General features: G+C 41.9%; 1 protein-coding gene across 1 annotated transcript; it reads left to right on the top strand.

Moving 5' to 3' along the window:
* The first annotated feature begins 877 nt into the window (after positions 1-877).
* On the top strand, positions 878-5,588 carry LOC123083870 (putative disease resistance protein RGA4). Its single transcript, XM_044505756.1, has 2 exons — positions 878-5,029; positions 5,216-5,588. The coding sequence occupies exons 1-2, from the start codon at positions 931-933 to the stop codon at positions 5,299-5,301; spliced, it is 4,185 nt and encodes a 1,394-aa protein (XP_044361691.1). The 5' UTR covers positions 878-930; the 3' UTR covers positions 5,302-5,588.
* Positions 5,589-13,125: the final 7,537 nt, after the last annotated feature.

The raw sequence follows: 13,125 nt of genomic DNA, 5'->3' as shown, positions 1-13,125 counted from the left end.
ATTTGTGGTAGCAGTAGCACACTTTCCAGTCCATAAAGCAAATGCCATGTCTGATGATGATGGAAAATGAATCACTTTTCTTCCTCGTATTGGGTGACAAGCATGTGACTGCCCACGTGATGCATCGAACATAGTATCGGAAACAAAATTATCTTCCTGCCTGCAAGTGGACTGGCGGCGCACGCCTCTCTCTGACGGCTGTCGGTGCCTGCATTGCTAAATGGCCAGGTTAGACATTGTTATTGTGATTGGCTCGAGAACAGATCTCAGGCTGTATGTAGACAACCGTTGTATATTGTAAACATTCTGATAAAATATTTTCAATACATCTTGGGGCGGAAATCAAGGGAGAACATTAGGGACGAAATCCAACTGGATAGCGTCTTGATGATAAGAGGAAACCAAAAGTGCAAAATATTTACAGCACAACAAGTAAATAGGTGCGACCAACTGTGTGCTGATTCTGATCGCACGGCATTGGTGGCACACTTGTAATGCACACAACAAATGTCATCACCGTGAACCCTGTGTCAGTTCACGACTGTCCACAATGCAAAACGAATTGCTTTTATTCCTCGTATTGGGCTACAACCATGTGACTGCTCACGTGATGCACCAAACATATCTGAAACAAATTATATTCCTGTCTGCAAGTGGGCGTTTTGTAGTGGCAGTTCACACTGTCTCACACGGCAGTCGACTCCTCGGTGTGGCCATTTGATTACTTTATTAGAGCCTGCATCACTAGTGGCAAGATTAAATATTTTCCTCTTGATTGGTTCGAGAACAGATCTCAGGCTGAATACGACCGTTGTATATCGGAGAGCTCAAGCACTATTCATGTCTAGCTCACAACATTCTCTTCTCCATTCTGCAGTACACTAGCTTGTGTTTCCCTGTTCTGCGCTTGTTTTTCTTCTGGGCGTTCCAATGGCGGCCCTGATGGCCACCATGGCCATCCGGCCACTGGTGTCCATGCTGATGAACAAGGCGTCCAGCTCCCTCCTGGACCAGTACAAGGTGATGGAGGGAATGGAGGAGCAGCACAAGATTCTCAAGCGCAAGCTCCCGGCCATCCTCGACGTCATGACTGACGCCGAGGAGCAGGCGACGGAGCATAGAGATGGGGCCAAAGCCTGGCTCCAGGAGCTCAAGACTGTGGCCTATGAGGCCAATGAAGTCTTCGACGAGTTCAAGTATGAAGCACTCCGCCGTGAAGCCAGGAAGAAGGGGCACTACAGAGAGCTTGGATTTGATGTAATTAAACTCTTCCCTACTCACAACCGTATTGTGTTCCGTTACAAAATGGGCCGCAAGCTTTGCCGGATTCTGAAGGCCATTGATGTCCTCATAGCTGAGATGCATGCCTTTAGGTTCAAGTACCGACCACAGCCGCCAGTGTTCAAGCAGTGGAGGCAGACGGATTATGTTATCATCGACCCACAAGAAATTGCTAGCAGATCCAGAGACAAAGATAAGAGGAACATTGTTGATTTACTACTTGGTAAAGCTAGCAATGCAGATCTCGCAGTTGTTCCCATTGTAGGAATGGGGGGGCTTGGTAAGACCACATTAGCGCAGCTTATATACAATGAACCTGATGTTCAGAAGCATTTCCAGTTGTTGCTCTGGGTCTGTGTCTCTGATACCTTTGATGTGAACTCCCTGGCTAAGAGTATAGTTGAAGCATCTCCCAAGAAAAATGATGATACAGACAAACCACCATTGGATAGACTTCAAAAGCTGATCAGCGGGCAGAGGTATCTCCTTGTATTGGATGATGTCTGGAACAGAGAGGTTAGTAAGTGGGAAAGGCTGAAGGTATGTCTTCAACATGGTGGCAGTGGTAGTGCAGTGTTGACGACAACTCGTGATAAACAAGTTGCTGAAATTATGGGTGCAAATAGAACATACAACCTCAATGCTTTGGGTGATAGCTTTATAAAGGAAATTATTGAGGCTAGAGCATTTGGTTCAGAGAAAGAAAAGCCTGCTGAACTAGTCGAGATGGTTGATGAGATTGTGAAGAGATGTTCTGGCTCTCCATTAGCTGCAACGGCACTGGGCTCTGTGCTTAGTTCGAAGACGAGCGTGAATGAATGGAAGGATGTATCATCTCGAAGCAGCATTTGCACCAAGCAAACTGGAATTTTGCCAATACTCAAGCTTAGCTATAATGACTTGCCTGCACACATGAAGCAGTGCTTTGCTTTCTGTGCTGTATTTCCCAAGGATTACAAGATTAACGTGGAGAAGCTGATCCAACTATGGATCACAAATGGCTTTATCCCAGAGCATGAGGAAGATAGTCTTGAAACCAGTGGAAAACATATTTTTGATGAGCTGGCCTCAAGGTCATTCTTTCTGGACATAGAGAAAAGTAAAGATGACTCTGAGTATTATTCATGTAAAATCCATGATCTTATGCATGATATTGCAATGTCTGTCATGGGAAAGGAATGTGTTGTTGCAACTAGGAAACCAAGTCAAATTGAGTGGCTTCCGGATACTGCTCGGCATTTATTTTTGTCATGTAGAAAAGCAGAAGATATTTTGAATGATTCTATGGAGAAAAGATCCCCTGCTATCCAAACTCTTCTATGTGATAGTTCTATTGGAAGCTCATTGCAGCATCTATCAAAATACAGATCTTTGCATGCCTTGAAGCTCTGTATAAAGACAGAATCATTTGTACTGAAACCAAAGTACCTTCTTCACCTGAGGTACCTTGATCTCTCAGAAAGTTCTATCAAATCACTTCCTGAAGATACAAGTATTCTATATGGCTTGCAAATTTTAGACCTCTCCAACTGCCGCTATCTTGAACGACTTCCAAGGCAAATGAAGTACATGACTTCCCTCTGCCACCTTTACACTCATGGATGTCCGGAGTTGAAGAGCATGCCTCCAGAACTAGGAAAGCTCACCAAGCTGCAGACGCTTACATGTTTTGTAGCAGCAGATACTGGACCTGATTGTAGTGATGTTACAGAGCTGCAGGATTTAAACCTTGGTAATCAGCTAGAGCTACGTCAAATGGAGAATATTGAAAAAGCAGAAGCAAAAGTGGCAAACCTTGGAAAAAAGAAGGATATCAGAGAACTGACACTAAGATGGAATTCTGTTTGCGACACCAAGGTGCTTGACAATTTCGAACCACATCAAGGGCTGTATGTTCTGAAGATACATTCCTATGGAGGAAAGTGCATTGGTATGTTGCAAAACATGGTTGAGATCCATCTTTTTCTTTGTGCAAGATTGCAATTTTTGTTCAGATGCAGCACATCCTTCACTTTTCCAAAACTGAAGGTGCTTAGGCTAGAAAGTCTGTTTGATTTTGAGAGATGGTTGCAAAAAAATGAGAGGCAAGAAAAACAGATAATATTTCCTCTGCTTGAGAAGTTGTTTATTAGGCACTGTGGAAAGTTGGCAGCATTGCAAGACGCACAACAGTTTGATGAACCGTGTGGTGGGCATCATAGTTTGGTGTTTCCTGCATTGAAAGTACTCGAATTGGAAGATTTGGAGAGCTTTCAGAGATGGAATGCAGTCGAAGGGACTCAAGGAGAACAGATATTGTTTCCTCGTCTTGAGAAACTATCTATTGAAAAATGCCCAAAACTGGTAGCATTTCCTGAAGCACCATTGCTGCAAGAACCTTGTAGCGGAGGTGGCTATAGATTAGTACGCTTAGCGTTTCCTGCCCTTAAGGTACTTGTAATGAATGACTTGGATAGCTTTCAGAGATGGAATGCAGTTGAAGAGACTCGAGGAGAACATATATGGTTTCCTCAGCTTGAGAAACTATCAGTTCAGAGATGCCCAGAGATGATAGATTTACCCGAAGCACCAAAACTCAGTGTGTTGGAAATTGAAGATGGCAAGCAAGAGATCTTCCATTTTGTGGATGGATATTTGTCTTCACTGACCAATCTGATACTGAAGCTGAAAAACACAGAAACAGCATCAGAGGCTGAGTGCAGTTCAATTGTAGCCGTGGACAGCAAGGAGAAATGGAACCAGAAATCCCTTCTTAAAGTTATGGAGTTAAGATGCTGCAACTCATTTTTTGGATCAGGTGCACTAGAGCCGTGGGACTATTTTGTACATCTTGAAGAGTTAAATATTGATGGATGTGATGTGCTCGTCCACTGGCCAGAAAAAGTGTTCCAAACCTTGGTGTCTTTGAGGAGATTAGCGATTAAATTCTGCAAAAATTTGAGTGGATATGCAGAAGCTCCTCTTGAGCCATCAGCATCCGAAAGGAGTCGACACCTGCCAGGTCTGAAGTTTCTTGTGTTGCAGAATTGTGCAAGTTTGGAAGAGATTTTCGATATCCCAGCTTCTCTCAAGAGCATGAGTATTACTCAGTGCATTAAGCTTGAGTCCATATTTGGCAAGCAGCAGAGGGTGTCAAAGTTAAATCAAGTTTCTTCTTGCAGTGAGGCAAGCGTGCCCACAGCTATATCGGAGTTGCCATCCTCACCCATGAATGACTTTTCTCCATGCCTAGAATCTCTATATTTATCTGGATGTGATAGTTTATCAACAGTTATAAATATTCCGCCATCTGTGAAGACCATAGTTATGTCTGGCTTCAATAGCATTAAAGTCTTATCGTGTCAACTGGATGAGGTCCAAAACACCTCCACTGATGTACCAGAGCCATCAACAACAGCTGCAAGAGAGTATTCCCTTCCTCCTAAACTCCAAACTCTGAGAATATCATTCTGTACTGGCATCTTTGGGGGTATTCTCCGTCTTCCCACATCCCTCAAGAAACTGAGCATTAATTACTGCATTCACTTGACATCGCTGGAGTCTCTGTCGGCAGAGCACCCCCCATCGTTGGAGTCCCTTTTGGTTGAAAGCTGCAGTACCCTGGCATCCCTACCGGTTGAGCCGCAAGTATACAGGTCTATCCAAACTCTTAGAATTAAAGATTGTCCAGCAATAAAGAAGCTCCCTAGATGTCTGCAGCAGCAACTGGGAAGCATCAACCGGAAAAGTCTAGATGCCAAGTATAAAGGTATGCGTGTTTTTCTACCTTTGCCACATTTAACAAACAGATGCAGTCGTCCATCCCATCTCATGTATCACGTCAATATGTTTGTACAAGTTTGTTCTACGTTATTTTAATGTCATATATTGTATAAATAATCATGTTACATTAGTTTACGTAAGTTTGTTCTGACATCATTTGTGTAATGTCCAGTCACGGAATTTGAACCATTGAAGCCGAAGACATGGAAGGAGATACCAAGATTAGTCCGCGAGCGGGGGCAGGCGTACTGCAATTGAAAGCCATTCAGTTCTTATTCCACGGAAAACCTTGAGAGGGTGAGGAACTCCTGACAATAGGAGGATAGCATTGCATCCTGTTAAAAGGAGGAGAACAGGGCGAAAACCACATGAAAAGGGCATGCGTTCTGCTCGTGTCGATAAGGTACCACTAGGTTATGCCACGATTGTAATCAGTCGGCTTTGCTGAACTTTGTTATGTATCTTGTTCAGATACTTGTAATGTGATCGAATTGAATTGCAAGTAGATGGATGGTTGAGTAATAAAACACAGCTAGTGATATTCACTTTTGCTTTGGCAAAATGATTAGCCGCAGAAGGGAAGCCTTTTGGCGTGCTGAGCTGAGTTTTGCTTGTCTGTTGTACAATTGAATGTCATTGTGATCTCTTTCATGAGGTGCTTTAGTAATGTGATGTTACTGTTTAGAACTGCCTTTGTTTCATTCCGAGTAATGGAGCAGTAGAACTGACGGTGTCACTGAGATTTATTGTTTGATTGCTTGTGGCCAGGCGAATGCAGGCCTAGGCAAACGGCTTCAGTTAATGGTATGCATACAGAAAGTAAGCAGGGGTAAACCGTTTCCTCTTAAGGATATATTTTTTAGTGTTGGTTATCTTTGCAGCCTCCTTAGTCAGTCCGTGCTCTGCTCCTATAGTATTGTTAGTAGTGCTTTGCAAAGTCACTGTCGCCATCGGTGTCGGAAGCTGCCACTGGTGACCATGGGTCACCGAAGCCCTGTTTCTCTGCAATGCCTGTACTAGTTAGATTGTAAGCTGTTTGTTTAATTAATTGACCTGAAGCATCTGCTGCTCTGTTTGTAGCTGTTTAACCACTTCTGTAGTTTGTAACTACTCCCTCTGTAAAGAAATATAAGAGCGTTTAGATCAGTACTTTAGTTATCTAAACGCTCTTATATTTCTGTATGGAGGGAGTAGCGACTTATGTAGAGTAGACCAAATTACATGCATTTGGATACTGTTTAGCTAACTAGCACCATAGGAGTCGATTGGTTCAACTGTGCTGATCTGTTCCTAGTAAACAATGCCTATAGCTGCTTGATAATCTTATTAGTTAGCTACTTAACCATGCTGCTAAATGCAGGTGCTCATTTATGTGTACAAGCAGTCTTACAGTAGGCAAATCTGAAGCCTATGCCCATGTGTGCAAGCTATTGGACATCTCTCTATGCACGCTGTGCTTGAGCAGAGTTATTAACCGATTAATTATTAACTACAATTTTAGCTTTTCTTTTCTTCTGTTAACCAGAATATTTATTTTTAGATCTGGTTACATGTTGTTGCCATGTATGCCTAGTAGTACTATTCCAGCATGCTCATGCTTGTGCATTGGGTAGCTTAGTGTGTACAATTTTGTTCTGAATTGGTTGGGATATATGCTTGTTGCTTCAAATAATGCACTACTAGGTCATGTCACGATTGTGATCAATCAGCTTGGTTGAACTTTGACCTTTTATCTTCTTCAGATATACTTGTCCCATCTTTCTCAGATGTTGGGATATATACTGATATTTGTGAGCTATCTATGTGTGCATCTAGTATTAGTTATTTGGTTGGGAAGACATTGGCATTCCTTCAACTGGTTGAGAATTTTTTTTAACTGTGACTCTGTTTTTAACTGCTTCGGTACTGATGGTATGCTGGCGACGCTGGTTACTTGGTGAGATGTTGAGAAACTTTCACAAGAGGAACTAAAGCTTTATCTTGTTGAGAAACTTTGCAGCACGCTGCAGTTTGGAGCTCTGCCAAAGGATGTTGTGAATTCATTGGATAATAGGGCTTATCCCTGATTGCTGCTCTTCTTTGCTAGCTGGGAATGGCTTGTGGTTGCTTCTGTAACTGAACTGTTCTGCATTTGCTCTAGATCAAGAACTGTTGGGGCCTGTGGTGTAGGGTGACTGCTTGACATCGGAACGAGGGTCGCTGAATCACTTCCCAGGACGACCTAGATCATCTGCTATAGATTTGGTTTTCTCCAAGAGAGTTTTTTTTTAAGTGCAACCCCGGCCCCCACTTTTTTTTTTGCACCATCCTTAACTGTTGGAAATTTTGAATTTAAACTTTGAAAGTGGAGTAAAATAGTGTAGGCTATGCTTTACAAAGCACATACTAATGCTTCACCCGGTGGACAGGCTTCTGCTCTACATTACACATGGTCGATGATTGATTCCTATTGGCAACATATTTAATTGTAGCTGCTAAACACACTTTAGAGACAAAAAAATAATGGTTTGATGAAACAAAAGAGTTTCGGATAAACATTAACATGGTTAAATATATTGTATTTTGACCTGGTTAGAGTATTTACAATTTAAAATATTCGAATTTCCAAATTCATTTGAATATTTTTGGATGATCAAATCTGAAATATAAGAGATTCTCAGGACACCAGTTCGATCCAAAAAAACAGCTATGGAGAAAACAAAACAGTATGAGATTAATAAACAACAGTTTCTACTTAGAACTAATAAGATTTTGTGTTTCATCAAAATGATGAACCTGCTTGAATTATTTTGGGGGAAAAACTAGGATAGTGAAATTTATAAAATGTTCAAGTGTTTATTGGGAAATTAATCTTAGCTTTCTTATAATTTTTAGACGTCGTATTGCAGATTGCAGATTTAAGTGCTCCACATTTCTGTTTGATATGCCTTTATTTCCATTTGGTGCCTGGTTTGGTACCTGTCGTGATCTCTTGATGGTGTCACGAAGAAGATAATCACCTTCTGGAGATAGCATAGTGCTAATTCCAGTGCACTCGAGAATAGGGCTGTTTGCGAGCTTATGTTTTGTGCCTGTTTCACAACTGGCAAGATGCAACTAAAGGTGGAGTACCTATCACAAATCACACTTCTTGCATGGCAAGTACATACGCGACAAATAACTCACAGTCGGCAAATAGAAAACATATCACGCCTCTTCTATTCTGAGCCCTCGTGCATATCGGCCTCACAAGGACTTGAGTACCTACCGATTTTGTTGTGCCTCACATATCACGCCTCTTCTATTCTGAGACCTCGTGCATATCAGCCTCACAAGCAATCATAGAGTTCAACTTGAGTACCTACCGAATTTTGTTGTGCCTCAAATTGCCGATTTTTTCATTGTAATACGTGTGTCATTTATATCATAAAGAACATCGTACAAGTCATGTACATACCGACATGCTAAAACTAAACAAATAGCAGGACGCTAGCCTCTGCACAAAGAAACACCAACCAATAAGTAAAATTACGAACAAGACCGAAGATACCTCCGAGCATGACACCAACGCCCGTCACCTGCCTCTGCCACCACCACAATAGCCACCAAAAGAAAAAATAACGGATCAACTCCACACCCGAGCTCGACACGTCTTCATCGCTAATATGCAACTTTGCAGATTTTCAAGGTGTCTCGCCAAAGATGAAACCATTATCATTGAACGAAATAGACCGGGGCAACACCCCGGACACACCATCGAATCCAGATCTGACAACCCCACACGACTAAGACGTCGGGGCAGGAAACCATACCTGCCATCCACGTACCACGAACCTAGCACATGATCCACCATCTTACAGATGCCGCCGATGTAGACTACAATCTGCGTCCGCTCCTGGATTAGCTCCCAAGCTCGGTGCCGGCGCTGTAACAAACATCATCACAGCGACGGAGCCCAACGACACAGGTCCACCACGAGCGTGCCGCCGCCACACCATCCTTGCTGAACATGCTGGTTTCCAAAGCCATCCCCAACTATAAGGTCGATCACCTTGTCGGAGTAGGATCAGAAAAAACTTTATTGAGCTTCGCCATCGCCATCGCCGAAGCCAAAATGATGAACAATCTAAATACTAAACTAGTTTGGCCTAAAACTATACACGCGCTTGGATCCGGTTACCCCCCTCACCTAGGCAGAAGAAGCCCTCCGCGAGGGCAGGTGAGATCGCCTTTCTTTCTTCTTTTCAAAGAAAGAACGATACAGTTACCTTGTGGATTCAGGTCTCCTTCCTCCTCGAATTGCGGATTTGATACGTGAAATTATGTGACAGTAGGGAGGGGTTGTATGAATTACACCACCATTTCTGGTGGGTCAGCAAGAAACATCACCGAAGAGATAGATCTCCGAGGAACAATCACGCTTCCAGATTGAAAAATGTCTCTAATTCTTCTTTGTTTTTTTATAAAGGGCAATTTTATTATCTCAAAATGTAGCATTAGGAGGATATAAAACATTATGAGTAACACCCGGCCTGTGCATAACTATGATACACACAACCAAATCCAAATGTCTGATAAGAAAGCATGAAACAAAAACAGATAAATCAACAACAGTAGAGTCCTATAGACCGACACTATGCCTATATCGAAGAAGGTGGTCAATCGATCCGTAGGTTGTGCTGCCACCCATGTTGGGCAAAAATCTCCATTGCCACCTGCTCCAATTGCGTACACACCGCCTTGAACAACGATTGGTTCGTCTTCCTAAAATTCGATGGCGCAAACACCTGCGCATCCATCTACAACTATTGATCTGTGTTGTGGTTTGAAAAGTTGTTTCGGCAGAAATTGCATGAAAAATGAATGAAAATTCGGAACACTCTCAATACAAAACAATATACATGTTTTTTTGCGGGTGACAATATACATGTTTATGTTGTACGGTTACTTTGTCCAGCCGTTCTTTTACGTCCCTTCTTCTATACGGAGTTTGCATCTTCCTGTCCTTTTTAATTCCTTCTTTATTCTTATCAACCGATTCTTCTTTCCAATCCTATTCTAGTCAGCCATTATTAATGTTTACGTTCTTCTTCCTCGGTACCCTGCTTCCACCCTGACCATTCAATATTCTTCCCTTTTGCATTATCTCTGTTCTAACTTTTATTCCTTTGATCGTGTTGTTTATCTTCTCGTCTTTTGTCTGTGGACGGATAAGACGTACCAGAGCGATTTTGTTCCACAGTACATGTACAACCGCAACCGCACGGGAGTCCCATGGTTCTAATGGAAAATTCCTTTTGATCTATGTGGAATTTTTCATTTTCGTGATTTCAATTGATCAGTTCGTCCTGTTTTGTGGCTTCGCAAGTTCATGTCATCCTTCTTCAGCACAAAGTCATGCACTTTTTATGCGAACTTATTATTTTCGTATGACACATTATATCGTCTCCAACACATTTATAAGTTGATTCTCAAACTCATAATCCTTTTCATTTTCTTCAAGTCATTGGATTAAATTCACAAATAAATTTACGTACTAATATGAGTCACCCCAGTTAAGTTAGCTTATTATATTTCAAAACTACTGCCTACATTTCAATTTGCAATTTAATGTTAGTCACTGAAGTCTCTGAAATCTATAAAAAATGATATATCTATTAAGTCATGAAATTTAAGTAAATATATAATAATATAAGCTTAAGTTTTTGTCCATGTAACTTAACTGGTCACCTATTTATGATTAAGTTTCAATTTAAGGAAGTAATACCAGTTTTTTCAGTTCTCCATTTCTCTGAACATGATATAGTTTGTAGGGCTGATAAATTGGGGTATCTTTGGGGGATAATGGTCATGAGGTTGCCGCTTTTATTAATGATTTACTTGATCTAGAGACTGATAGAGCTATGGATTTAGCTAAAAAACATTGCGGCAGTTAAACGCATGGAAGAGGATCTGGTACCCAAGGCTCTTCTAGATTCAAAGACTTTGGAGGTAGAGGAGGACGCGGCTCCTTGTCATCCAACCGAGGGTGTCAGTAATGATCTTAGTCACGCGGACTGTGAGATCGTGCTGGAAAAGCCTAAACGTACGCGTAAGAGGAAGGTATACAAATTTTCTGCGGTGCGTCAGAGCACTAGGATTAAATTTAGGCAAAAATTCCATGATTATTCATGAAAGGGATTTTCTATAATAGAAGAGGTCTTACGGACATTGCTAAACATGAAGAGGATCACAAGCTTGATTTTATTGCGTTGCTTGAGACAATACATGATCACTTCACCTCGCAATTTCTGGGAACTATTTGGGGCCTTAGCCTTTGACTGGCATTATTTACCACCTCGGGGAAGATCTGTCGAATCTCTGGAGGTGGTCAACGTGTTCTTGGGTGAATACGCCGTCAAATTTCATGTGCGCTCGAAAGTTGATGGTTTCAGGCAGGCATTGGTTGCCATGTACGGGGCGGCACAACTATATTTCGAACCTGAGTTCCTTGCAGACCTGGTTAGGATCTGCGGGGGAGAGAGTCTACCCATTTTAGTTGGTGGCGATTTCAATATTATTATAAGGAGGGAAAAAAGAATAATGACAAATTCAATGGTCGTTGGTCATTCATGTTTAAACTATCATTGAAAGCCTAGATTTGAGAGAGATTGATCTCACAGGTAGGCAGTACACTTGGGCAAATAATTTGCAGAATCCAATGTATGAGAAGTTGGACAGAATTTTGACGAGTATCGAGTGGGAACATAAATTTCCTTTGGTAACGGTGTGAGGTTTACAAAGAGGAATTTCATATCACACACCCATTCTTGTTGATTCCGGTGAGGCGGTTCACACTGGAAACAAAAAAATTCTCCTTTGAAACTGCGTGGCTCGAGAGAGAGATGATATCCTTGAGTTGATAGAAAGCGAATGGGCCTCAGAGCAAAGGGGTGAGTAGATTGTCAAAAGATGGCAATCTAAGATTAGATACCTGCAACAGTTTTTTAGGGGCTGGGCCAAGAACAACAATTTATTTATAAGAAGCAGAAGGAGAGGCCACTTACTATCATAAACGATCCCGATATTAAAGCCGAGAATAACTCGCTAGAAATTGATGAACGAGTGGATAAAAGAGAGGTTGAGGTTAGTTTGGTGAACCTTCTCAGAGAAGAAGAGATAAAATGGGCAGTTAGAGCTAAGGTGTGTCGTGATATTGGCAGCCTACTATATGAGCCTACTGTGAGAACGGCAGCCTACGATATGAGCCTACTTTTTTAGGTGCAGCATGTTATTGATTCCAATGATACATTCAGCAAGGAAAATTTTGATGCACATGATGAACCCATCGTTGATGATGAACATGTCACTCCCACTCCAAATTAGCCTATTGTTTCACCCAGTTGGAATCTCACACATGACAGAGTTAGGCAGGGTAATAATAAACCTGAAAGGTTAATTGAAGAGTGCAAAATTGTTTCTTTTGCTTTATCTGTTGCAGAAGAAACTGAAGGTAATGTTGAGCCTTCTTCATATTCCGAGGCTATTATTTCTGGTGATAGTAATAAGTGGATGACCGCTATGCATGATGAGATGGAATCACTTCAAAAGAATGGCACTTGGGATTTAGTAAAATTACCTAGAGAGAAGAAACCTATTCGTTTCAAGTGGGTTTTCAAAAGAAAAGAAGGTGTATCTCCTAATGATGAGCCAAGATCTAAAGCAAGGTTTAGTTGCTAAAGGTTATAGCCAGATTCCCGGTATTGACTATAATGACTATATCTCCCATGCGCTGCGAGGATTCCTTTCTGAGCAGGGTACTCTTATGCATTTCTCTTGTCCTATTGCTCATCCTCAGAATGGTGTGGCTGAGCGCAAGCATCGTCACCTTCTTGAGATGGCGCGTGCGATGATGATCGCCCCCTCTCTTCCACCTCACATATGGGTTGAGGCTATTATCACTTCCACCTATCTCATAAAAAATCAACCATCTGTTGCTCTACAGGGTGGTATTCCTCTCGAGCGTCTTTCTGGTCATTCTCCTTATTACTCGGTGCTCTGTCTGTTTGGTTGTGTTTACTATGTTTTACTTGCCCCTCGTGAATGGACCAAACTGACTGCTTA

The sequence above is a fragment of the Triticum aestivum genome, chromosome 1B (genome assembly GCF_018294505.1).
Source record: "Triticum aestivum cultivar Chinese Spring chromosome 1B, IWGSC CS RefSeq v2.1, whole genome shotgun sequence".
Lineage (NCBI taxonomy): Eukaryota > Viridiplantae > Streptophyta > Magnoliopsida > Poales > Poaceae > Triticum > Triticum aestivum.
The sequence above is the reverse complement of the archived record's forward strand: the minus strand, read 5'-3'. Positions and strand labels throughout refer to the sequence as shown.

What these genes read in the sequence shown, in the direction of transcription:
- LOC123083870 (XM_044505756.1), top strand. Translation starts at nt 931, where the DNA reads ATGGCGGCCCTGATGGCCACCATGGCCATCCGGCCACTGGTGTCCATG. An exon ending in TCTAGATGCCAAGTATAAAG is followed by an intron (nt 5,030 to 5,215) that starts GTATGCGTGTTT and finishes TGTAATGTCCAG; the next exon opens with TCACGGAATTTGAACCATTG.